Raw genomic sequence first — 27836 nt, 5'->3', positions numbered from 1 at the left:
TTCCTATTAACACACTGCCTTATCCAATTCCCACTGCCCCCGTGAATTCGGATTCACTGTAAATGATGCAGTCTAGTGTGGATGTATCATTCAATCTTTAATGTGGAAGTAGAATTGTGCTTTTCTCCAAAATCAGGGCATCTGAAATTCAGGCTGTCTAAAGCCAAGGTCGAGATATGAAGGCAGTCTTATGTGAGCTATAAGTGTCCGGTAATGTAATAGATTTGAGATTGGACTAGCAATGCAGAGGGTTGAGATTTCAAATTTCATTAGGAAGCATGAAAATGAATTCAATAAAATCTAATAATTTATGGACTGGCACCAAGAAATAGTAACCATGAAAAGCTGCTGGATTTTTGTTAGAAGGCAACTGGCTGACAGATGTCATGAAGGGACATCACATCTATCTGACCTGGCCTACAAGTGACTCCAACCCCATAGTAACTAATTGACTCTTAATGGTCTCTGAAGTGGTGTAGCAAGGAGTACAAGGAAATGCCTATTGCCATCTTCACAGGGTAACTGAAGATGAGCTATAAATGTGATCTTTCTAAAGTCCCCCACATCTTGAGAAAAGACATAAAAATGTTGAAATGGTTACCTAGTGTAAACAACATGCTCAAAATCTGTCCCTCAGATAAATTAACCTTTGATTGTTGCCTATTGGTTGGAATTTTGCTGTCAGCAGTTAAGTGATTGTGCTCACTGCTGACCTTGAAGAACATATGAACATACAAATTAGAAGCAGAAGTAGGCCATTTAGTTCCTCAAGCCTACTGCACCATTCAATAAGACCATGGCTGATCTGGTTGTGGCCTCAATCCACTACATTCTGCCGACCCCTGATAAACTTTGACTCCCTTGTTAGTCACTTTTAGAGACTTTTCATGCACTGGACCCAGGATCTTTGGTGGAGCCCATAGTTGCTAGTTCCACTGCGATCTCTGCCCAGGCCACCTTGGTCAGGTGGGAGGGTCTCCTGTTGCCATTGATCATGAAGAGCACCTCCCACCATTCCCTGATGGCAATGGGGGAGAATCTGTATGGAGGTTTGCTGAACTATGGGAGAAAGCTTTCCACAAAGACCTAGCAATCTCTGTAGCACAGCAGAAGCTTTCGTGATGCCAGTTTGAATCTGAAGCCAAATCAAGAGGATCTCCAGGCATCCAGCAAAAGTGGTGTAATTAAGCAGAGTAACAGGCCAATCACACTGCAATATTCTCACAAACAGCAAACCAGGGAGTAAAATGCACTGAATTTTTCACTTTTAATTAAAATGTTACAGAGAGAAATAAATGATTGGGACATGCACATGACATTAAAGGTAAAACTGAAATATAATAAACAAACTTTTTAAAAAAACCTGTTTTAAAAATCTGTGAATGTTTTTATCATAAATTTGACACTCCATAAATATAAAATTAATTTTTCAGGGCCACGGAGGCTGTTCAGCAATAATTATAAATGTAGCATGCCACTAAAAACCCAGTTACACCTTATTCAAAAAGCTGTTACTTTCTCAAGGTTTTTACCTCAAGACTAATAGCATGAAAAGGCAAATTCTCATCAGTTCAGTCACTTTTATCTGATTGCAGTCTGGGGAAACTTCTGGAGAAGTGCAGAATATTACAGCTTTCCTGTTTAAGACCAATCTGACTGATCTATTCAGATTTTCAAATCGCAGTTCATTAAGCTCCTTCTAAGCAACTGCTTTAATTCAATGGGGATCTGCATTTTCTATTCTGCTGGAAGAGATCTGTAGATGTTAACTGCTTTGAAATTAAGTTAAGCTTCGTTCCCATTAAGCCTTAAGGAGGGCATTAAAATTAAGATTTCTCAGATCAGCTAAAGATTTTTTTATAAATCTGCAGTAGAAAAACCAAAGTATGTATTGAAAGTACTTCCTTACATTCATACTCATTTTTCTATACTCTATTACGACTATAGTGATGAACTATTTATTACACTGCAAGGGTGCTACCACTGGCCTAGTTCTTGAAAATGCTTCTTGTTCAACTATCTGCGTCCTCGCATTTCAATTCTTTCAGTTCTCAATTATTTATTTAAAATGTTGCGGCTTTTGTGTTGTTTCCGCTGAGGCAGAGCTATTCTCATTTCATTCCTAAGTGTCATGCTCCAGCTGTTGTCAAGGACAGTCTTGTGATCAGAATTCTGTGCTGCTCATCTTCCTGAGTGCACACATACCAGATCTGATGTCTACCTGCATCCCAAGTTGCCAAGCCTCAGCAGTGTATCAAAAAAGTAATATTCCATTCACATACTGCCTCTAACATCTATACTGTAACCTTTTGGAGAAAAAAAAATGCTCAAATACCACTGCTGCTGACTGTGTTGTTGCTAATAGGATAACACACCCGCACAATGACTGTCATTGAAATGATCCTGCAGTTTGTTACATGAAACTTGCACTTCATTAACACAAACTAATAATAGTTGCCCCTAGCAGTTCCCAAAACAGTACTGTACATTCTGATTGATTTACTTCTAAACAATCACTCCCCAAGAACAAGTCATCTGGATATTCAGTAGCACTGTCTATACTGTAATTACTTACACTGGGAAAGCACAATTTCCCCATATTAATACATATGAATGGAAATATAATAATATACATGGAGGAAGCCTTTTTTTTTGCCTTTTACAGCTTTATAAAAAGACTATTTTAGTGGATATCAAAACTAATTCTGGGTGTTAATTTGAAAATACATCAATAGCAATTTCAATCTCTGGGAGCTAATTTCTGAATGAAACTTGCTTTAAAATGTGCCCAGAACTGACATCTTGTTAATGTTCGCCTATTACGGCAAAGCATTATAATGTCAGTAGCTGATATCTATCGCCATTGGTCACAGGTAGTTTAGAATTTAAAACACGGTTATACCCATCCGTGATGGATTCCGTTCACCAATGGCATAACACTTTATTAAACTGTATAAGCACTTGGAGATTGGGGTCTAAATAGACACCTCCTGAGATCAATATTCTCTATATTGACAGTTCCTTATAAATCCTGGATTGATGACCTTGAGGTGACGCCCGAAAAATATGCAGAAAATTTCAGATTTATTTATTTTTGAAAACTAACAGATGGTCGGGTTATGATTTGTTTTAGCATTAAAGTATGCCATGGCCATGTGTTGGACACCAGACCTGTGTGCACATGGACAATGCAACATATTGAAGAGATTGTGCAAATAAAAGTTTCGAAATTAAGACAAAAGGGAGAATAAGTATTCCAGATCATTAATAACGAGCTTTTAATAAAACTGCGTTGTTTGAAATTGCAAATTTCAAAACCGTGCCCTCACACTATCACCTCAGTTAAACAGATGATCAACTGGACTTCCCAAAGCAAAAAAGGGGGCACTATTGATATTAAAAAGGAACCTAAGCGAACCCCATTCTGTGAAAGCGAAGGGGATTTTGTGGATCATTGTAACTTTTTGCTCCCTTACCCAACTGGGACAGTCGTGAATCAGCACTCGGACCCTGCCGAAGACATAAGCTTGGTACTCGACGAAGGCAGGAAATGTGATGTGGGTGGCAAAGCTTAGCAACCGCCTCTCTTCAATGTGCCGAATAATAGCATGTCTGCCGAAATAGGTGGTGATCAGATCCGGCTGCTGCAGGCTGTCTTCAAAGCCCGCTTTCTCATTCCCCAGAGCCACGATACGAACCGACCTGAACAAGTATAAGAAGTTACACATACAGTCAACGTACTAGCATCAGCCTGAAAATATTCCCGTGCAATACGCGGGACCGCAGCTTTTAGGGGCTTTGTGGTCTTTTCTTGAGATCAATCTATCCAGGCTGACTTTAGCACCGAATATAAGAAGACTGAAACTAAATAAAAACTCCAAGCGGACTGTTTACCGAACCGGTGTGTGCAACTTACATGATCAATGTTGTATCGGCGGCTCAACAAAAACGGGGAGCAAGCGCGGCGATTTATTCATAGTTCTTGCGATGAGGGTAACAAAGAAACTAGAAGTGAGCTGAACCGACGATGGCTCTTTGCCCTGACCACACAGCATAAAATGCTGCAGCAGCAGCGGCGGCTTTATTAGCCAGTGATAGGAGGCGGTGAACTTTACTCTCCTCGTCACTTGCACCGTGTGCTTGTTATTAGCTCAGGAAATAACCGATAGTGCTGCATGGGCACGTCTGGCAGAATCAGCGATCACTGTGGACCGGACAATTTAAAAAAAATATATCCACAAACCCCGGTCCAGTCAGAGGCTTCTGAGTCTTGACGTCAGTGAAGCTCATCAAGCAGAGGAATTAGATTTAAATCCGTTCACAAAACACTAATGCAATCCAAGCGGCCACGAGATTTATATCCCACACATTGGATTGCTGGCAGCGAGCGGATTGCCGAGTATCGGCTACCAGCTCTGGCTTGAATCAAAATGTTAGGATAGGTTTCCAGTGGACCTGCCAAACGTAGTAATGCATCAGCCATGGGATAACTTTCATTCTATAAATAGCCTGGGAGAGAGAGGGGCTCAACCATATCATCACTGCAAGCACCGCATTGACCCAGTGCTCAAAATTCACCCTTCAATAAAGAAGTACCACTACCTCTGAATCCCCCAGGACATCCAACTCTACCTCACCAACACCTTTCTCAATCCCTCCACTGCTTGTCCAACAGCAAGTCCTGGATGAGCCTGACATTTCCCCCAATTGAACTTTGGGAGTACTGAAATCACTGTCTTCAACCTCACCACAAACTCCATTGCCAAGCTTCCAATTCTATCCTTCTCCCTTGGCCACTGTCTCAGGCTGAACCAGGTAGTTTACAATCTCAGCATCCTATTTGACTCTGACAAGAGATTCCGAACTCCCTTTATCCCCTCCATCACAAAAGCATTGCTCGTCTGCAGCTCCGCCTCAAGCCCATCTGCTGCTGAAATCCTCACCCATGTTTTATATTACCGCTAGACTCAATTATTCAAATACTGAACAAAAACAAAAACAGAATTACCTGGAAAAACTCAGCAGGTCTGGCAGCATCGGTGGAGAAGAGAAGAGTTGACGTTTTCTCTTCTCCACCGATGCTGCCAGACCTGCTGAGTTTTTCCAGGTAATTCTGTTTTTGTTTTTGTTTTGGATTTCCAGCATCCGCAGTAGTTTTTTGTTTTTATTCAAATACTGTCCTAACCAACCTCCCATCTTCCACGCTCCATAAACTTGAGCCCCTCCAACACTCTGCTGCCCGTATCCTACCTCACATCCAAACTCATTCACCCATCACACCTGTGTTTGCCGACCTACATTGGCTCCCAGTCCCCAACACATCAATTTTAAATTTCACATGCTTACCTTCAAATCCCTGCATGCCCTCTCATCTCCCTATTTTTGCAACCTCCTCTTGCTCTATAACCCTTTGAGAAATTTGCAATCCCTCAACTTAGCCTCTTATGCATTCTGCATTTCCTTCATTCAACCTTTGTTGGCCGTGCCTTCTGCCATCTAGGCCATAACCTCTGAAATTTCCTGCCTAAGATATTCCACCTAATTTACTCTCTCGTCTCCCCAAGACACACCTTAGAACCTATATCTTTGAATAAGTTTTTAGTCACTCTTTGGCTTGAAGTCAATTATTGTCACATTATTCTCTTGTGAAGCACCTTGGGATGTTTTACTATGTTAAAGGTGCTATAAAAATACATATTGTTGAATGCTTCTTTTTCTCTGCATTAAGGACCCATTAACAAAATCAGAAAAACATGATTCACAGAGTGTCCAGGTGCTTGTTCACAGCTGAAGGGCCCCAGTCCATATTAGCTGCTGGTTCTTGAGGTATTCACTGGAGGCAGTGGTGATGATTTAGAATTCTCCTTAAGAACCCTGGGTTTGCAGCAGTGAGGTCTTCTGGTGGGTATTTCAAGTCACAAACAGCTCAGCTTTGATGAGAGGTTTCAGAAGAAGGAGAAATGCAGTATGGTTGGTTTCCCTGTGGCAATCTCTATCTTACTATCCTAATTCTAGCACATTTTCACCCAAGAGCTAGATCATGTAATGTCTCTCTGAGATCTCCATAGGACGGAATTGATCCAGATTTGCACTAAGTGTGGTTGCAGGTAGAAATAAGAATGTTTTACCTGCCAGCCACAATGGCAGCTTTTCACACTGTATTGTCCCAATCCTGCCTCAATAATCATGCATTCCTAGGAAGCACACTGTTTTGATGGTGGGCGGGCTCCGATTCATGCACCACAACGTCATCTTGTCACTTCATCACGCCGGGCGCATATTTAAAGTGCAGTCATGCGCACACCTCTCAGTGCTTCCAGCCCAGGACTGCTGCACATAAGACATGGCCTCGTAAGGCAAGAAGACTGCAGCCCCCAGTTTAGTGATGTGTTCCTCAAGTGCCTTTTGAATGCCGTGGAGGCTGCTGTGATGTCCTCTACCCCCGCTCTGGCCATAAAAGGGGCAGCAACATTACCAATCCAGCTTGGGAGGTGGCGGTCAGCGCCAACACCCTGTAAAAGAGAAAAGCGACCCAGTGCCAAAAGAGGATGAATGATCTCCTCTGTTCCGCCAGGGTAAGTCACTCTTTTTATCACTCCCAACTCTCACACTCACAAACCCATCATACATACATCCACAGGGATCTCACTCACTGCCAGTTCAAGGGACATCACCATTCATTCTCTCACACACACCTTCATTGTCCTCATCCCATCCATGGGACAACTCATCACCCGCACATGCCAGGCATATTTCTCATCTGGTCTGCCAGGCATCCTGCTTACACTCTCTCCATCTGTATTCTTGCAGGACAAGCTGGCACACAATAAGAGAGAGAGGTTGCAGACCGGTGGAGGAATGCCTGACATCAAGGCCCTCACGGACTTTGAAAAACGAGCCATCCAGCTGGCCAGTGAAGGTCTGGAGCATTCTTGTGCTGAGGGTGAGGTTGGCGGTGCTCTACCAAGTGAGGATCCAGCAGTGCAATATGAGATGACCATGCTGTGAGTGATGTGTCCTGTTTCACAGGCCCCTGCCATTCACTAATTATCTCTCCTTGCTTTTGCAGGCACATCTCGGAAACAGCTGAGGGAGTCCACGACCCAGGGCCTCCAATCAAGCCCTGAAGACACCTCAGAAAAAGAATCTGGAGGCACCCTCTTTGAAGATCCATCACAGTGCTCACGCACACCTTCCACCAGCACAGAGACACACACCTCAGTGGGACCTAGTTCCAGAGGAGCCATGGAATCACAATCTTGTGAGCACATCGCACTGACTGATCCACTGCAGATAGAAGCAGGGACTTCCTAGGTTTCCAGCTCTCGGAGGACTGCTGGAGGCCAGATATCTTTTGAGTCTGAGTCAGATGATGAGTTTCTGGATTTGCTCATCCCTCAGTTGCCAGAGCTGCGAAGGCAAGCTCAGGAACATCAGGAAGGGAGGCCTGCTGCACCCCTCAGATTGCAAGGCATGATGGAGGAGTCCGTCCACCTTCAGACTGAGGTGATAGCACCGGTGATAGCTCCTTGTTCTGATGAGCAGTGTTTGTTCACTCAGATGTGAAACCTTGGTTCCTGCACAAGATAAAGGCAGGTGTCTCAGTCCAGGGCCTTTTCCATGTGCTTTGTGCAGCCTTCAGACCACAGTGATGGAGCAGCTTCACACTCACTAGACAGATTACTGATGCCTGTACCTCATCGGTGCTTGTCATTGCTGCCAGAATTTTGTGGGCAGGCATCACAGAGTTTTCTCATTCTCTCTGTGTGCTCTCAGCACCTTTGAGGCCTTCACCTCATCAGCATCTATGACAGGTGACGCTGTGCTCCTGAAGGGGTCAGGTGCTAAAGGCTGACAAAGGATCAGATGCTTTTAAAGTTTCATGGCTGCATCTCCATGGATATGACCCTGATCACAGGGCGCAAGTGATCTGCCCTTAGCCAGACAGGAGTCAGGCATTCACAGAGGCTATTAGAAGACCTATGGAGTGATCTCACTGCATGTCGTCGTCATCTTCCTGCAATCGAGCGACTATTAAGGCCTCTGCTGCTTCCCCATGACAGGAGCGTTTACACAGAGGGTATGTGCGCTACCATCAGCCAGACTGGGGTCAAACATTCACAGATGCAATGTGAGGATCTGTGGTGTCTTCTCACTGCATGTTGTCATCATCCTCCCCTAATCTGGCAGCTACGTGGGCCTCCCGAGTGCGCCTGCCTCATCTGGCTGGTGTGGTGGCCTCATCACCATAATATTCCCTTCAAGGATCTCCTCACCCTCATTCCCATCAATGTCCTCCTCATCGGCGGAGACGTCCAGCTCCTCCATCATCTCCTTAACCAGCTCCTCTCCCCGTTGCAGCGCCAAGTTGTAAAGGGCGCAGCAGACGATGACGATGCGTGACACCCTCTATGGACTATATTGCAGGGCTACACCAGACTAGTCCAGGCACGTGTACCTCACTTTCAGCTTCCCAATGGTTTGCTCCACCAACTTGCAAGCTACAGCATAAGCCTCATTATACCATCGCTCTGCTGCAGTCTGAGGCTGCTGTACATGTGTCATCAGCCAAGTCCTTGCGTAGCCCTTGTCCCTGAGGAACCATCCCTGCAGCCTCTGCACAGCCTGGAAGACATCATGGATATGAGATCAACTGAGAATGTATGAGTCATGGACGTTCCCTGGGAACTGTGCACAGAACTGCAGGATGTGTTTGTGGTGGTCGCCCCAGCTGAACATTCAATGAATGGATGAATGAATGCGGTTGACATAGTTGACCGCCTGTTGCCATGGAGATCTGAGCACCACGTGAACGCAGTTGATGGCACCCTGCACCTGTGGAGATCTGGGCAAATCCCAGTGCTCTTACATCCTGGCTTTCCAGGTCCTGGGTGAAATGCACAAAGTTGTGTGCCTTCGCGAAGATGGTGTCTGTGACCTCATGGATGCATTTGTGGGTGGAGGCTTGTGATATCCCACAGGAGCCCTGAAAGGAGCCACTGGCATAGAAATTGAGCACCGCGGTCACTTTCATGGCCACTGGCAGTGGATGTCCCCGTGGAGCCAAATACTGCAGCAGGTGGCAGATGTGACTGACCAATTCCCTGGACATGCACAGTCTTTGATGACACTAGTTCTCTGTTATCTGCAGGAATGAAAGGCGGTGTCTACAGACCCTAGGTCTAACTAGACGGCGACCAGCAATAGTACGCTGTGGCTCTTCAGCATCGTGTGCAGGAGCCCCAGTCGCCCCTTCTTCCTGAGGGTTCTGCTCCTCCTCTGCCCAGCCATGTGCCTCCATTGGTCTCTTCTCCTTTGTCTCCGCTCTCTCTAAGCCATGAGGCATGCAGTTAGATCACCAGGCTCTATGTTCCTGATGTGCTCCTCCTGCAGGATGAAAGAGAAAGACACGTGGGTTAGCATGGATATTCTGAGAACCTCTCTTGGTTAAGTCTGAAGGCCCCTTACCACATCCCAGAGAGTACTGGCCACCACTTAGATAACCAGAATTTAGTGCACTGCATGGTTGCCCGAAACCTCACCCACCTTCGCCCCACTCCACTTGACAGATTGGCAGCAGCTTTGCCCATTGGACTGCATGCTGTGCTCTTAGCTCAGGCTCAGGCATTCTCCTAACCCTCACTGCAAGGTTGCACTGTTAGCTTGAACCATGGGGGAGACTGGTCCAAACTAGGATAATGACATTGCAAGTGGCTGTGAGTCTCCAGCACTGACTGCTCCATGGCCAATTTTAGTAAGGAGACTGTACAACATGCAACTGTTCTGCAGGCCACTAAAATGTTCATTAGTTTGCAGCCTGTGCCCGAGGGGTGAAAAGCTCTGGAACATTTGATGGCACTTTCAGACCTCTGCATTCCTTGAGTGGACAGATAAGCTAGGGGCCCGACTCCAAGCATGTCAATGTGGGTGTGCCTGAACTGCCTGAGCTGTGGAGGAATGCTCACTTTATGCAAAGTTTCCCTGATGTGTGGCCACTTCCCTCCACCCCACCGACCCCCACATGTGCTTGTGCACTACCATCAACCACAGTGCAGCCCTTGGCCCCCCTCCCCCCAACTTGCCACAACCCCAATGCAGCCTTTGCCCCGGCACCGCACTGTCAGCCAGCCAGGAAAAAGCGACCTGCATGTGCCCTCGCCTGAATGTGTGACGCCTCAACCTAGAGGTCCAACAGGCAGCCCTTGCGAGTGCTGTGCAACATTACAGTGCACTCACTGCTGAGTTCCCCTCGAAGTGCAGCTTGCCAGGCGCACGCCTTATATATGCTATTGTGAAACACGTTAGCGTGGTGCGCAGATGATCCAGCACTGGGGTGATGATTCTGGCTAGCTGGGCTTAGAATGATATGCAGATTAATTACAATGAAGCTCCCAATGTCCAACAGCGGAAAACGCAGCCCGCCATTGACAGGCAGAGCGGACAATTGCAAACTATTTCACGACATTGTGAAACCAACTTTTGGCCTTCCCGCCATATTGTCCACTCACGCCTGTCATGACACCTGACCCCAGTGGGCCTGGAAAATTCCGCCCATAGACTTTGTGTCTCCATAAAAGCAGCTTGTGTCCTTTGCAAATGCAACATAGTAGCTGCTGTAAGCCAGTATCCTTTCCTTAGGAAAAGTGGTCTTTTCAAAAAAATTCAATACACGTGTATGTTCACCGCTGACGTTTTAAATTAATATTTTATATAACACATCTTCATAATAATGCATTTAAAGAAAAAAAATCTCCATTTACATAGTGCCTTGCACAATATCAGAAAAGCTTTACTACCAGTAAAGCACTTTTGAAATGGAGTCATTGTAACCTAGGGATTGCTAGTGCGATAAACATGGTGTGGATACTGGGAGAACTCTTACGCTTCTTTTTGAATGGTGCCAAGGAATCTTTCATACCACCTGAAAGACAGAATTCAGTTTAGCATTTCGTCAGGAAAACTCTGACAGTGCAGTACTCTCTCAGTACTACACTGAAGATTAAGCCTGGAATATGGGCTCAGGAAATGGCTCCAGAACTACAAAATTCCAAATTAAATTTCAAAGGGATGTAAGAGAAAATGAATAAGATCCCACTCTAAAGTTTTCCTCATTGCACAATATATATTGTTTATGTTAAAGGGAAATCATCAAAAATGTCTATCAAAATGCTTTTCATGTTTCTTCGCTCAACAAAATTACAGTTGAAATTGTTACACCAAGAAAATGTTGTTATCACAATTGTATATATTGTCACAACAAAAATGTATCAATGGTAATGGCAACATTACTCCATCAAGCTGTATATATCCTTTATTGTGGGCAATTCTTGCAATGAAAAGGCTTAGTCTACAATTTTTAACTTAAGATACGTTGGAATCAAAAGTACAAAGTTACAATTATAGGGCATGAATATTCAAGCTCAGAGTAAGTGGATTATTTATGGATACTAAATTTAAATTTAAAAAGTTATAATTTTATTTGAGCTTAAGATTCACAAGAATAGACTTCCATTTTTGTAAGCAACTCGTAAGACAAATTCAATGGTTTCCCTTAATAGTGCTGATACTATGTTTGTAATAATGTTGTAAGAAAGCACACAACTGCTCACCTTATATTACTTGGTCTGTCATTTTGAGTGCAGCGAATTAAGAAGGGCCAGCAGGAGTTGCATGATGTCATCACACCTCAGGAACTTCTAACTACACGTTGAGATTTGTTCTCAGCTTCTGTCTCACATGTAATTTCTAACTGGGCTGGAAAGAGCTCACAAAATTAAATCATGAATTGGACCTTGCATTATCATAAGTAGATATAACATACATTGCCCTGTAACATAGCAAAATAATTCTCAATGTTACTGAAGTTCAAATCATACAGTGCAGTATTGTTTCAGTTTGGATCACACATTACTAATCATGCAGGCTAAATGCAGGAATATGCCATATGACACTATGATGCCTACTAATAACAAAAATAGATTCCAGGAACTGAATAAATAACATCACAAACTCTACCAGTTAAAACACTATTATTAACATAGATGGAGAGCTCCAAGGGTGTATAACATCTTCAAGTTCAAATGGTGTTAATCTGTTAAAGATTAATTTTGACAGTTTGTGAAGTATGATTTTTTTTTATTCATTCATGGGATGTGAACTTCGCTGACTAGACCAGCATTTATTGCACATCCCTAATTGCCCTTGAGAAGGTGGTGGTGAGCTGCCTTCTTGAACCGCTGCAGTCCATGTGGTGTAGGTACACCCACAGTGCTGTTAGGAAGGGAGTTCCAGGATTTTGACCCAGCGACAGTGAAGGAACGGTGATATATTTCCAAGTCAGGATGGTGAGTAACTTGGAGGGGAGCTTCCAGGTGGTGGTGTTCCCATCTATCTGCTGCCCTTGTCCTTCTAGAGGGTAGTGGTCTTGGTTTTGGAAAGTACATTCTAAGGAGGCTTGGTGAGTCCCTGCAGTGCACCTTGTAGCTGGTACACACTGCTAGTACACATGATAACTCTCAATGTACTCATGGTTTGCAACAATCACCAATTTGTATTGTCTCATTTTAAAAATGTTTTTCCTACATGGTCATTTAGAAACACTGGGATATGAAAGAAATTTTGGGCAGTTTTCTAAGATGTTGAGTCTCTGCCACCCTTGTATTACTCAGGGATTTTGAAAGGACAGAACTTTTTCACCTGGTGCAGACTTATGCATTATAACTGTCTTTAACTGAAATGACAGTGATATAATGGCACCTCGTGTCCCATTTCCCTTTCTCAAAACCAACTAGGTGTCTATTTGGAATAACACCCAGAAGAAGTGAGCTTTAGGGCTTGTTCCCAGCCCTATTCATCCTGCAGGGTCTGAGCAGGACTTGGCTGCTACCTGTTAGAGCCATGCAGAAAATAGGCACCTTCTATTGCAAGTGCAACAAGAAGAGGCTCAAGGCTGAAGGCCTCCCTGACTGCTGCTTCACACCCACAGCCAAAGGCACACAATTACCAGTAGCCATGCCTCTCAACCTAAAACAATAGCTGGATCTCACCCTGCATCCCAACCCCCAACCCCCACTCCCCCCCAACTCTGTTTTCAGCCACAAGGGTCTGTCATGGGGTGGTATGCTGCTGGAGTACATCTGGTCTTGGATAAAGATTTGGATCCACAAATACAACTGAGTTCACATCAAATCAGGTGGAGTGAACTTTGGGTGTGTTCCAACTAGGGTGGCCAACTCTGGCTGAACATATTCGAGAGATGTTGACAGAAGTGACGTCATGAAAGCTGGCAGCATGGCATGAGTGACTTCTAAGGGGGTGCGAGAGAGAAAAATAAATCCCTGGAGAAAGATTTCTGCTGTGAACATCCCTGTTTGTACAGAGTGTAAAATATATCTTTTATACAGAGCAGACCTGAGAGTTCAACATTATCCAATCACTGCAGCTTTGTGTAAACCACCAATGATGCAGGATTTCAATTAACTGCCCTGGGGTTCAATTTGTCCGAAAGTGGAAACTTGAAAAAATCTTGCAATTCCCGCCCGCATTAAAATCCCATGAAGATTGATATTTTCCTCCCCCCAAAATAAAATCCCGTTAGGATCAGCTTCTGCCCAAAAGATGAAGAGGGAGAAACTCATTCTACTGGCACTACAGATTTACATCGATTCCTCAGGGACAGGCACTCATTGAAAACATGAAAACCGCCCTGCAGCACTGTTTGCCTGTTTGTCCCTGCGAAATCAATGTAAATCAGCAGAGCTGGTGGAGCAGGTTTCTCACCCAAAATCCCACTAAAATCAATCTCTTTTTCCCTCAATACCACCACCACCCCCAAAAAAAAATCCCACTAGGATCTACTTCTATCCCATCTCCATCCTGGGATCACCTGCATTAACTCAGAGTCCCCAGCCCCACAAGGCTGATTTGCTGCGAGCAGTGGGCAGTGAGCAGGAAGAGGGGGAAATGTCTCGGAATCAGCACCGATTCTCCAGCATCGTCTGTGGGTTAGAAACAAGCTCCATTTGTACGGATTGCAAGAGCAGAGGCTAAGGGGACTCCACCCACCCCACACCCACACACCCACACATTAAAAACAAATAGAAACTAATAACAAATGCTGGAAGTTTTCTCATCAGTGAATGCAGTTTAACTTTTTGTGTATATTCTCACATCGTTAAAACCAGGACACCCAATAGAGAAATCAGTTAGTCACATATCAATACTATTAGGTTAGTTTGCCCTTGCGGCAGCGCTCAGTCCTAGTTTTACTTCCTTCTCTTCTCGAGGTCGAAGCTCAGCACTGGTGGAACGCAAGCAGCACAGCAACGTTCGTGAGCGCAGTATGTGTGTTTGTCAGCTTACGTTTTTGTCACTGTGCTGCAAATGCACTCAGATCACCGTTTTCAATGAAGGATGATGGGACAGAGATTCAGCGTGAATTATGAGCACTATTTGTTTGAAATGTTGTTTTCAAATCTCCTGCATTGCTTTTAATAGCTGCCAGGAGATTGGTGACAAATCCGGTAGACTCCCAGCCATTCCAGGAGGATTGGCAAACATAGTTCCGCCTGACCCGGAGCCAGATCCTCTGGTAGATGGTGGGGGAGGAGGAAATTAGGTTCCAGTTATAATTTGTTCCATAAGAATATATCTATACAACAACAGTAATATTGATACAAAGTGAATTTGCTTTGCAACAGCAAAATGACATAGCTGCTAGGCTGGGAGTGTGGCAGGTGGTGAGGGAATCAACAAGAGGGAAAAATATACTTGACCTCATCCTCACCAACCTGCCTGCTGCAGCTGCATCTGTCCGTGACAGAATCGGTAGAAGCGACCACCGCACTGTCATTGTGGAGCCGAAGTCCTGCCTTCACATTGAGGATACCCTCCATTGTGTTATGTGGCACTACCACCATGCTAAATGGGATAGATTTTGAACAGATCTAGCAACTCAAGACTGGGTATCCATGAGGCGCTGTGGGCCATCAGCAGCAGTCCTGCCACATCCAGTTGTGAATGGTGGTGGACAAGTAAACAACTCACTGGAGGAGGAGGCTCCACAAATATCCCCATCCTCAATGATGGGGGAGCCCAGCACATCAGTGCAAAAGATAAGGCTGAAGCATTTGCAGCAATCTTCAGCCAGAACTGCCAAGTGGATGGTCCATCTTGGCCTCCTCTAAAGGTCCCCAGCATCACAGATGCCAGTCTTCAGCCAATTCGATTCACTCCACGTGATATAAGAAATGGCTAAAGGCACTGAATACTGCAAAGGCTATGGGCCCTGACAATATTCTGACAATAGTAATGAAGACTTGTGCTCCAGAACTTGCCGCGTCCCTAGCCAAGCTGTTCCAGTACAGCTACAACACTGGCATCTACCTGGCTATGTGGAAAATTGCCCAGGTATGTCCTGTACACAAAAATCAGGACAAATCCAATACAGCTAATTACCACCCCATCAGTCAACTCTCGATCATCTGTAAAGTGATGGAAGGGATCATCAACAGTGCTATCAAGTGGCACTTGCTTAGCAATAACCTGGTCATTGACACCCATTTGGGTTCCGCCAGGATCACTCAGCTCCTGGCCTCATTACAGCCTTGATTCAAACATGGACCAAAGAGCTGAACTCCCAAGGTGAGGTGAGAGTGACTGCCCTTGACTTCAAGGCAGCAGTTGACTGAGTGTGGCATCAAGGAGCCCGAGCAAAACTGAAGTCAATGGGAATTAGCGGGAAATCTCTCCGCTGGTTGGAGTCATACCTAGCACAAAGGAAGATGGTTGTGGTTGTTGGATGTGGGTCATCTCAGCTCCAGGACATCAGTGCAGGAGTTCCTCAGGGTAGTGTCCTAGGCCCAACCATCTTCCGCTGCTTCATCAATTACCTTCCTTCCATCATAAGGTCAGAAGTTCACTGATGATTGAACAATGTTCAGCACCATCCTCAGATACTGGAGCAGTCCATGTCCAAATGCAGCACGACTTGGACAATATCCAGGCTTGGGCTGACAAGTGGCAAGTGACATTTCTACCACACAAGTGTCAGGCAATGACCAAATCCAACAAGATAGAGTCCAACAATCATCCCTGGATGTTCAATGATATTACCATCACTGAATCCCCCACTATCAACATAGGGAGTTACCATTGACCAGAAACTGAACTGGACTAGCCATATAAATACTGTGGCTACAAGAGCAGGTCAGAGGCTAGGAATCCTGCGATGAGTAACTCACCTCCTGACTCTCCAAAGCCTGTCCACCAAGGCACAAGTCAGGAGTGTGATGGAATACTCTCCACTTGCCTTGATGAGTGCAACTCCCACAACACTCAAGAAGCTTGACACCATAGAGGACAAAGCAGCCCGCTTGATTGGCACCACATCCACAAACATTCACTCCCTCCACCACTGACATACAGTAGCTGCAGTGTGTACCATCTACAAGATGCACTGCAGGAATTCACCAAGGTCCCTTCAACAACACCTTCCAAACCCACGACCACTATCATCTAGAAAGACAAGGGCAGCAGATAGATGGGAACACCAGATGGGGAGTTCCGCTCCAAGTCACTCACTATCCTGACTTGGAAATATGTCACTGTTCCTTCATTGTTGCTGGGTCAAAATCCTGGAACTCCCTCCCTAAGAGCACTGTGGGTGTACCTATACCACATGGACTGCAGCGGTTCAAGAAGGCACCACCTTCTCAAGGACAACTAAAGATGGGCAATAGATGCTGGCCCAGCCAGTGAAGCCCACATCCCGTGAATGAATAATAAAAAAAAGGTGTGAGAATTGTCCTAATCACACACCATGAATTTGGTGGGAGACTGACACATCCCCCGGAGAAATTAAATAAATGGCTTAATTTTGAGCTGTACAGCCCGAGGGGCTCTCAACAGTCCCCAGCCCCTCGATGCACTGTGGCAGAAAGGTCTTAGACAGTGACCTTTCCCCATTGTGCCTTTGCGGTGGTTGCCCCAACCTTTATTGCGTCCCTCAGCACGTAGTCCTGGACTTTGGAATGTGCCAGTCTGCAACACTCAGTCGGGGACAACTCTTTGCGCTGGAAGACCAACAAGTTTCGGGCAGACCAAAGAGCGTCTTTCACCGAGTTGATGATCCTCCAGCTGCAGTTGGTGTTTGTCTCGGTGTGTGTCCCTGGGGACAGCCCGTAGAGCACAGAGTCCTCTGTCACAGAACTTCTCAGGATGAACCTCGACAGAAACCACTGCATCTCTCTCCAGGCCTTCTTTGCAAAGGCACAATCCACAAGGAGGTGAACAACGGTCTCGTCCCCACCACAGCCACCTCGAGGGCAACGTGTAGAGGGGATGAGACTCCTGGCGTGTTGGAAGGATCTGACGGGGAGGGCCTTTCTCACCACCAGCCAAGCTACATCTTGGTGCTTGTTGGAAAGTTCTGGCGATGAGGCATTCTGCCAAGTGACTTTGACAGTCTGCTCGGGGAATCATCCCACAGGATCCACCCTCTCCTTTTCCCGCAGGGCCTCTAAGACGTTACATGCTGACCACTGCCTGATGGACTTGTGGCCAAAGGTGTTTCTCTGCATAAATTTTTCCATGAGGGACAGGTGGTACGGCACGGTCCAACTACTTGGAGCGTTCCGCGGCAGCGTGGCCAGACCCATCCTTCGCAACAACGGGGACAGGTAGAACCTCAGCACGTAGTGACACTTGGTGTTTGCGTACCAAGGGTCTACACACAGCTTGATGCAGCCGCACACAAAGGTGGCCATCAGTATGAGGGCAATGTTGGACACGTTTTTTCCCCTTTATCTAGAGGCTTGTACATCGCATCCCTGCGGACACAATCCAATTTCAAACTCCAGATAAAGCGAAAGATGGCTTGGGCGATCGCCATCGCGCAGGAGTCTGGAATGGGCCAGACCTGCAACAGCGAGAGTGCCTCACACCTGATGACCAGGTTGTTACCCGCAATGGAGAGGGAGCGTCACTCCCACATGCCCAGTTTTCTTTTCACCATAGACACTTGCTCCTTCCAGTTTCTAACGCATGCCCCAGTCCCTCCGAACCATATCCCCAGTACTTTCAGGCCGTCAGCCCTGACGGTGAAGGGGACAAAGGATCGGTCAGCCCAGTTCCCAAAGAACATGGCCTCGCTCTTCCCACGATTTACCTTGGCTCCCGAGGCTAGTTCAAACTGGTCGCAGATGTGGATCAGTCTGCGCACTGACAGCGGATCTGAGCAGAAGACGGCGACCTCGTCCATGTACAGGGAGGCTTTGACCTGAATGCCTCCACTGCCTGGGATCGTCACTCCTCTTATGCCCGGATCCTTCCTGATGGACTCAGCAAAGGGTTCTATGCAACACACAAATAGGACAGGGGAGAGAGGGCAGCCCTGCCTGACTCCAAATTTAATAGGAAAGCTATCTGATTCCCACCCATTGATTGAGACTGCGCTTTTGATGGTAGTGTAGAGCAGTTGGATCTAATTGCGAATTCCCTCCCCAAACCCCATTTTGGAGAGCACATCCACCATGTAGGTGTGTGATATTCTGTCAAAGACTTTCTCCTGATCCAGGCTGATGAGGCAGGTGTCCACACCCCTGTCCTGCACATAGGCAATCGTATTCCTGAGCAGCGCGAGGCTGTCAGAGATCTTCCTGCCTGGCACAGTGCAGGTCTGGTCATGGTGGATCACCAATTCCAGAGCGGACTTGACCCGATTGGCGATGACCTTGGACAGAATCTTATAGTCCACATTCAACAGTGAAATGTGTCGCCAATTTCTAATTTCCTCCCTTTCCCCCTTGTGCTTGTAGATGAGGGTGATGATGCCTTTCCTCATGGATTCTGACATGTTGCCGGCCAAGAGCATACTCTCGTACACTTCTAGCAGGTCTGGGCCGATCCAGTCCCACAGAGCCGAATACAACTCAGCCGGCAAGCCGTCGCTTCCGGGAGTCTTATTCTTCTTGAAGGACTCAAGGGCCTTAGTCAGTTTGTCAGGAGTCAGCGGTTTCTCCAGGCTCTCCCGTGTACTGTCGTCTAAGACCTCCGTGATAGAGGAGAGGAAGGACTGGGAGGCAGTGCTGTCTGTGGGCTTCATGTCATACAATCCGACATAAAAGGATTTGCTGATCCTCAAAATTTCGGACCGCGATGACTTTACTGAGCCGTCTTCTTCCTTCAGGTGACTGATCACAGAGTACCTTTGTGCACCTTTGTGTACCTTTTGGAAGAAGAAATATGAGCACGTCTCATCCTGCTCCACGGAGCAGACTCTGGAACGGAAGATGATCTCGGAGGCCTCCGAGGCAAAGAGCGAGGTTTCCTGGCTCTTCACCTCTTGGAGTTCCTCCTTGACATCGACCCCCATCGACTGCAGCCACAGCAGGTCTTGCATGTTTTTCTGGCATCGGGACATTTCCCTCTGTTCCTTTCTAGCTTTCTGGGTGCCTTTGAGGATGAAAAACCTATTGACGTTTCCCTTGATCACTTCCCACCAGTGTGTCAGGGACTCAAAAAGGGGTTTCACGGTTCTCCAACCTTTATAATCCCTCTTGAGCTCCTCAATGTTCTCTGGGGTCAGCAGTTGCACGTTCAGCTTCCATGCCCCCCTGCCCACCCTCTGGTCTTCCTCCAAGTGACAGTCAGCCATTAGGAGACAGTGGTCAGAGAAGAACACCGGCTTGACGTCGGTGGATCTGACTGAGAACGCACGGGACACAAACAGGAAGTCTATCCTGGAACGGATGGACCCATCTGGCCACGACCAGGTGTATCTACGCTGCGCTCCTTCTGCAGGGTTGCTGAAGACGTCATGCAGCTTGGCATCCTTAACTGTTTCCATCAGGGATCTGGACGTAGCGTCCAATCTGCTGTCGACCCTGCCAGATCGTCCAGCCGCATCGATGATGTAGTTGAAGTCACCGCCCAGAATGACCGGCCTGGAGGTTGCCAGCAGCAGTGGGAGCTGCTGAAAGACTGCCAGCCCTCGCCCTTTTGTGCCGGGGCGTACACATTAATTAACCGGAGTGAAGCACTCTTGTACATTACATCTGCTACGAGGAGGCACCCACCCACCACCTCCTTAACCTCGGAGACGGTGAAGTTGCCTCCCCGCAGCAGAATACCCAGGCCAGAGGAACGAGAGTCGTTTCCTCCTGACCAGATCGATGGCCCATGGGACCACCATCGTGACCATTGCCTGTAGGAGATGAGGTGCAGTATCGCACACTCGTGCAGAAACAACAGGTCAGCTCTGACCTTGGCAAGGTAGTCCAAGGTCACAACACATCTCGTAGTAGATTTAATGCTATGCACATTTATGGATACAATCTTTACGCCCTTCCGCACAGGTGCCAGCCCACTAAAGGACTACAGAAGTCAAGGTGGTGTAGCTGGTAAGGGAGGCCAGGAGAGCAGTGGTTTCCACAACATCAAGGCCAGAGTTGCTGGAGTGTTAGGCAAGGCGGAGAGGAAGTGCGTCTTGCCACCTTCGACACCCATCCCAAACTCGTCCACAGAGATATCAATCTCCAAACTTCCTGGGCCCGGGTGTGACTGAGAGAGTATGCAAATGAGTGAGTGGATGTGTGTGAGAGAACGAGAACACAGAGACTGGGAGTGAACCGGATGGAAAGGGGCATGGATACCACGCACGCAACACACACAGACATCACACCCACACCCACAGACGCCACACCGCCACACCCCACACATATACACACACACACACACACACAGACAGACATCACACACACACACACACACACACACACACACACAGGCAGACACCACACACACACAGACACCACACACACACAGACACCCCACACACAGAGACAGACACCACACACACACACACACAGACACCACACATACACCACACACACACATACATACACAGACAGACACACCACACACACATACAGACAGACACCACACACAGACAGACACCACACACACACACACACACACCACGCACACACACAGACACCACACACACAGACAGACACCACAAACATATACACAGATAAACAGACACCACAAACATACACACAGATAGACAGACACCACACACACACACAGTCAGACACCACACACACAGACAGACAGACACCACACACACACTCACACAGACAGACACCACGCACACAGACAGATGCCACACACAGACAGACAGACACCACACACACACACACACACACAGATACCACACACACACACAGACACCACACACACACAAAGAGACAACACACACACAGACAGACACCACAAACACACACACAGATAGACAGACACCACACACACACAAGTCAGACACCACACACACACACACAGACAGACACCACACACACACAGACACCACACACACAGACAGACACCACACAGAGACAGACACCACACACACACACACACACAGACAGATGCCACACACAGACAGACACCACACACACACACAGACACCACACACACGCACAGAGACAGACAGACACCACGCACATACAGACAGACACCATATACACACACACACACACAGACACCACACACACAGACAGACACCACACACGCAGCCAGACAGACACCACACACACACACACAGAAACCTCACACACACACACACACACAGACACCACACACACACACACAGACACCACGCATACACACACAGACTGTCACCTCACACACACACAGACACCACACACACACACACACACACACACAGACACCACACACAGGCAGACACCACACACACACACATACACAGACAGACACCACACGCACACACAGACACCACACATACACACCACACACACCCACAGACAGACACCCCACACACACATACAGACACCACACACACACAGACAGACACCACATACACACACAGACAGACACCCTACACACACACACAGATACCACACACACACATACAGACACCACACACACACACATACACCACACATACACACACAGACACCAAACACACAGACACCACACACACACACAGACAGACAGCACACACACACACACACACGGACCCCACACACACAGACACCACACACACACACACACACACACACAGACACCACACACACAGACAGACAGACACCACACATACACAGGCACCACACACTCACACACACACACACACACACACACAGATAGACACCACACACACACAGACACCACGCACATAGACAGACACCACACACACAGACAGACACCACACATACACAGACACCACACACACAGGCAGACACCACACACACAGACAGACACCACACAGGGGCAGACACCACACACACACACAAACAGACACACCACACACACAGACAGACACCCAACACACACACACACACAGATAGACACCACACACACACACACAGACAGATATCACACATACACAGACAGACATCACACACACACAGGCAGACACCACACACACAGAGACAGACACCACACACACACACACACACACAGACACCACACATACACACAGACAGACACCCCACACACACATACAGATAGACACCACATGCACACAGACAGACACCCCCCCACACACAGACAGACACCCTACACACACACACTGATACCACACACACACAGACAGACACCACACACACATACACAGACACCACACACACACCCACACCCACACACACACTGACAGACACCACACACACACAGAGGCAGACACCACACACAAACAGACAGACACCATACACACACAGACACCACACACACACACACAGACAGACACCACGCACACACACACACACACACACACACACAGACACCACACACACACACACAGACACCACACACACAGACAGACACCACGCACACAGACAGACAGACACCACACACACACACAGATAGACACCACACACACACACACACACACACAAACACCGCACACACCACAAACACAGACAGACACCACGCACACAGACAGACAGACACCCCACACACACACACAGTCAGACACCACACACACACACACACACACAGACAGACAGCACACACACACAGACACCCCACATACACACACAGACATCACACACACAGACACAGAGAGACACCACGCACACACGCACACACACTGACACCACACACACACAGACAGACACCATGCACCCACACACAGACACCATGCACCCACACACAGACAGACACCACACACCTGCAGACACTACAGACCTACAGACACCACACACCCACAGACACCACACCCCACACACAGACACACACACCCACCCCCTTTGGCTGAAAGGCAACCTGCTTTGGACCCAGGCTTTTGTATGAATTCTGCTGAGGCCAGCTCAGAGTGTGGGCAACCAGAGGTGAACACAAGGTCGGCGTTAGTTAAACCCAACTTCTTAGCTCAGTCCTGGTCCCCTCCTCCTTCCCTGGTGACAAGGGCTTGGCGTCTAGTCTCTCTCTAGCTCTGCCTAATCCTTCACGTAGTTGAAATACTCATGCAACCTTTCTGGTGTTGAGCAGCTTTTCCACTCATATTGTCAAAATAGTTCATCCTTCTTGTATTTACAGCAGAGTCTTCGATAAGTATGTTGTGATATATGGTGTACCTTAAGCCATGTCAATGACAACATTTGTTCAAATGCTATATATTTTTCCTATAGAAAATATATTAGCCAGCAAAATGTCACCTTTAGTATACTGTTAATGATCATGGAAATTAAAAACATCATAAATTGTCCAAGTTGACAAGATGTAATTTACTTTTACTACGAAGTGCTTAATTTTAATTTTTTTTGTGAGATATTCATTCCTGATTGTTTCTGCTAAATGTTCACACCACAGTCATCTATAGGTTCTTGCAGATTCCCGTGTGCAAATAAGCACTGACCAATGGAAGAGTCAGGTTGGAAAAGAAATCAAGTCAGGAAAGAAAGTGCCTATATTGAAGTTGCTTCACAATGTGTCCTCTGGGCTTCCCACACCAAAGTGCGGCCACTGTTGTTATTCAGGAATGCAGAAACATTTTTGCTGTGGAGTCAAATGTAGGGAAGAAGTTCCTGTGCCTTGGACGGGCAACATGCCCTGCCAGAGAATGGTTGGATGCAACTTTCATTCCCCGCATTCTGCTGCTTACCAAGTGGAGGCCAGGGATTGCCCAAGAGGAAAACAAAATTAGAGGATGGTGTTGTATTAGGGTGTTCAGGACTGAAAGAGTTAATGATGACTGGGGAAACAGCACTGCCCACATGATAATATAAAGGGAGTCACATGACTAGCAGTAGTCTTGATGTAGCCTGTATGCAGATAGCTCATGGCTTGGACTGAAGAAGACCTACTGCCTTGTATATTTGTACATAGTTATGTTCCGCAATAAATAATTACTGTTCAGACTCTTTGCCTCTGAACCTCTTCCTTAGACAACCATAACAATAGATGCAGTAGCAGGCAGCACTTTTAAGTGCTGGGGCACTTTTTAAGTGTGGGACTTGAAACATGCCACAGACCGGGTCCAGAGTCGGTGACAGAACACGTCGTGAAAAAAAGGAAGAAGAAGAAACTGGCTACTAAATTCGATGCAACAGCAACAGCAAAGTCACTAACTGACCTTAATAATCATTTTAACAATTTGTTCTGAGACTTGGAGAAGGTTTGAAACAGCTCAGTAACCATCCGAAAAACGCCAATCAGCGTGGGAAAACTCAATTACTGCAGCACCATTTAAAAAATTTAAAGCTAGTCTTCTCCTTAACTGAAAAGAGCAATGGATTCAAAATTTACTTTGCAAGAACAATTTGCTAATGGAAGAGGCCAGACACAGAATTCGACATCATGGAGGAGAAGGTGTTTAAGATACAGAATTGCGTCAGGATTAAATAATAAATCAGAGGCTGAGCACTTTGTTGTATTCAATTGGTACAATTAATGATGATTTGATAGCCAGACTAGGTATTAATGAAACAAAAACAGAGCTCTGAAGAAGAGTTATACGGACTCGAAATGTTAATTCAGTCTTTCTCTCCACAGATGCTGTTCGACCTGCTGAGCTTTTCCAGCATTTTCTGTTTTTGTTTCAGATTTCCAGCATCTGCAGTATTTTGCTTTTTATCAAGGCATTAATGAATTATCTGACAAATTTGAAGAAGTCAAAAAATTCTTTGGCAGTTACTTTAACCTATGGAGTAACAAAATTTTGGAAAGATAAAAGTTTAATAGAAGGGTCCAAAATCCTGGAGAACCTGTGGACACCTTCATCGATGATTTGTAGATGTTGGCTGAGGGCTGTGAATATGGTGATCTTAAGTCTGAGCTGATTCGAGACCGGATAGCAGTTGGGGTAACTGACGATACCCTTTCTAACCTGCTTCAAATCAAAGGTGATATAAATTTGAAGAAGGTGAAACAGATTGTCAGACAATCTGAAGTCTGTCAACAAAATAGATCCATATTGAGAAGGGGAGGTAAGCCATGGTACATAATGTTGCAGCTCATTAAACAATGAAATGCAAAAGACACTCCAGGGCAGGAAGACTACATGCAATTAAAACTCAAGATGGCAAAAAACCGTGCCAGCGCTGTGACGCCAAAAAGCCTCACAGGCACAACATTCTCCTGCAAGCACGGTAGAATGCTTCCACTGTAAAGGCTGGAACACTTTGGAAAAATGTGCAGGTCAAAAACTTTTAAATACACAGAGGCTCACCAACGAATCTTCGCACAAAACGAAATAGAAGAGTCACACCAAGACGAAGAACAACAATGCTTCCTAGGTGAGATTAAAGATTCCACATATACATTTGAATATAGGAATAAATATGCCTTGCTACAATTGTATAGAGCCTTGGTGAGACCGCATTTGGAGTATTGTGAACAGTTTTGGTCTCCCTTTCTAAGGAAGGATGTACTTGCCATACAGGGAGTGCAATGGAGGTTCACCAGACTAATCCCTGGGATGGTGGGATTGTCTTATGAGGAGACATTGAGGAAACTGGGCCTGTATTCTCTAGAGTTTTGAAAAATGAGAGGTGATCTCATTGAAACTTGCAAAATTCTTATGGGGTGTGACAGGGTAGATATAGATAGGATGTTTCTCCTGGCTGGTGAGTCTGGAAGCAGGGGCCACAGTCTCAGAATAAGGAGCAGGCCATTTAAAACTGAGATGCGGAGGAATTTCTTCACTCAGAGGGTGGTGAATCTTTGGAATTCTCTACCCCAGAGGGCTGTGGAAGCTCAATCATTGAACATGTTCAAGAATGGTGCTCCGGGATGGTCCCAGTTCCAAAACCAAACAGCTCCATTCGCATCTGTGTCAACCTGACACAACTCAACAAGGCTGTGGCAAGGGAAATCCATCTAATGCCCTCAGTGGACGACAACTTGATCAAGCTCTCCAAGAGTACAGTGCTCTCGAAACCTGATGACAACAGCAGCCTCTGGTGGGTACCATTCGACGAAAATTCTAAGTTGCTGACAACTTTTATCACCCCATTTGGCTGATTTTGCTTCAGTCATTTGCCCTTTGGCATTACCTCGACGCCTGAGATTTTTCAGTGCACAATGTCTGTCATATTACAAGGCCTAAAAGGAGTCATTTGCCACATGAATGATGTCCTTGTCCATGGAACAACTGTTGAGGAACACAACATGAGACTCAAGGCTATTTTGAACCACTCGCAGGAAGCAGATTAACACTGAATGACAAGTGCGAGTTCTCTAAGACCTCCATTCAGTTTTTAGGTCATATTGTTAACAACAAAGGCATCATGGTGGACCCATGTAAAATGAAGGCAATCAGTGTATTCTTGACCCCGTCATCCATTCCAGATCTCCAAAGATTCCTGGGTATGGGAGGCCTGCTCGCAAGATTCTTGTCAAACTTGGCACAAGTCATGGAGCCCTTACGACACCTACTGCAAAAGGCCCAAACATGGTGTTGTGATGCATACCAGGAGTGCGCATTCCATCAGATCAAAGACATGCTGCTCTCAGTAGATATCCTGGCTCAGTATGACCCATCCCTGCCAACCACAATCGCAGCCAGGAGCCCTCAGAGTTGGCAGATCATGAAATTAATCAACACATGCACTGATTTGATGCCAGATTTACCATTTTGGGGCACGATGTTTCAGCTAACCCCCTCTCTTAATCTTGCATGGGTGCAGCAACAGGAGGAACCCCACCTCTGCTATTTAAAGGGACAATTGGCTACTTTCAAGTTAGCTGCAAATTGATTTCTACTGACTCTTGCTGTGACTATATAAGTGATTGGTGGTTTACAGAGTTGTGTAAAGTTGTTAATGTGTACAGGGAGCGGTGTGGAAGGTGCTGAAGGACTTTGTCCTGATTTCAAGGGTTCTGCACAAACCAGTTGCTCCCAGACATGCAGTAGTAGGCATTCCCCTTGAGGAGGATGGAGAGCAGTAATCTCAGCCGGAGGCCGCATCTGCCTACGATGTTCAGGAAGCAACCCTCAGTGAGGAACAATTTGTCAGATATCTCCGCTTCAGTAAGGACGTTCTTACTGAAATCTACCACCAGCTGCAGCCATAATAGCACTCTCAGAGAGGGGTGAGAACAGCATTACAACTGGCTGTGAAGGTGACTGTGGCCATGAATTTTTATGCATCTGGCACCTTCCAGTTTCGAGCAGGCAGTATTTGCAACATCCCTTAGTTCACTGTTCACTGGGGAGATCGCTGAGGCTCTGTATTCCAAGAGAGCTAAAGACATTACATTCTTGCCAAAGAGAAGTCAGCAGAGTGAGTACACAGCTTCATGAGAAGTGCAGGCTTCCCATAGTACAGAGTGCCACTGAATACATGCATGTTGGTTTGCAAGCTCCATGTAACTGAAGG

The 27836-nt window shown here is 46.4% G+C and overlaps 1 protein-coding gene across 3 annotated transcripts in view; it reads right to left on the bottom strand.

The window, feature by feature from the left end:
- rhobtb3 (Rho related BTB domain containing 3) overlaps window positions 1–4380 on the bottom strand; it is a 130947-nt gene extending 126567 nt beyond the window's left edge. Inside the window, exons 1-2 of one of the 3 annotated variants that reach the window (XM_078565482.1) lie at window positions 4244–4380; window positions 3477–3702 (exon numbers count right to left, since the gene is read on the bottom strand). In XM_078565482.1, coding sequence (XP_078421608.1) covers window positions 3477–3702; window positions 4244–4290 — 273 coding nt within the window. In that variant the 5' untranslated portion in view covers window positions 4291–4380. Of the gene's footprint in view, window positions 1–3476; window positions 3703–3916; window positions 4139–4243 lie in introns of those variants that run through there. The other 2 variants (XM_078565499.1, XM_078565491.1) reach the window with 2 other exon arrangements.
- Window positions 4381–27836: the final 23456 nt, after the last annotated feature.

The sequence above is a fragment of the Cetorhinus maximus genome, chromosome 2 (assembly GCF_964194155.1).
Source record: "Cetorhinus maximus chromosome 2, sCetMax3.hap1.1, whole genome shotgun sequence".
In the NCBI taxonomy this organism is placed as follows: Eukaryota; Metazoa; Chordata; class Chondrichthyes; order Lamniformes; family Cetorhinidae; genus Cetorhinus; species Cetorhinus maximus.
The sequence above is the reverse complement of the archived record's forward strand: the minus strand, read 5'-3'. Positions and strand labels throughout refer to the sequence as shown.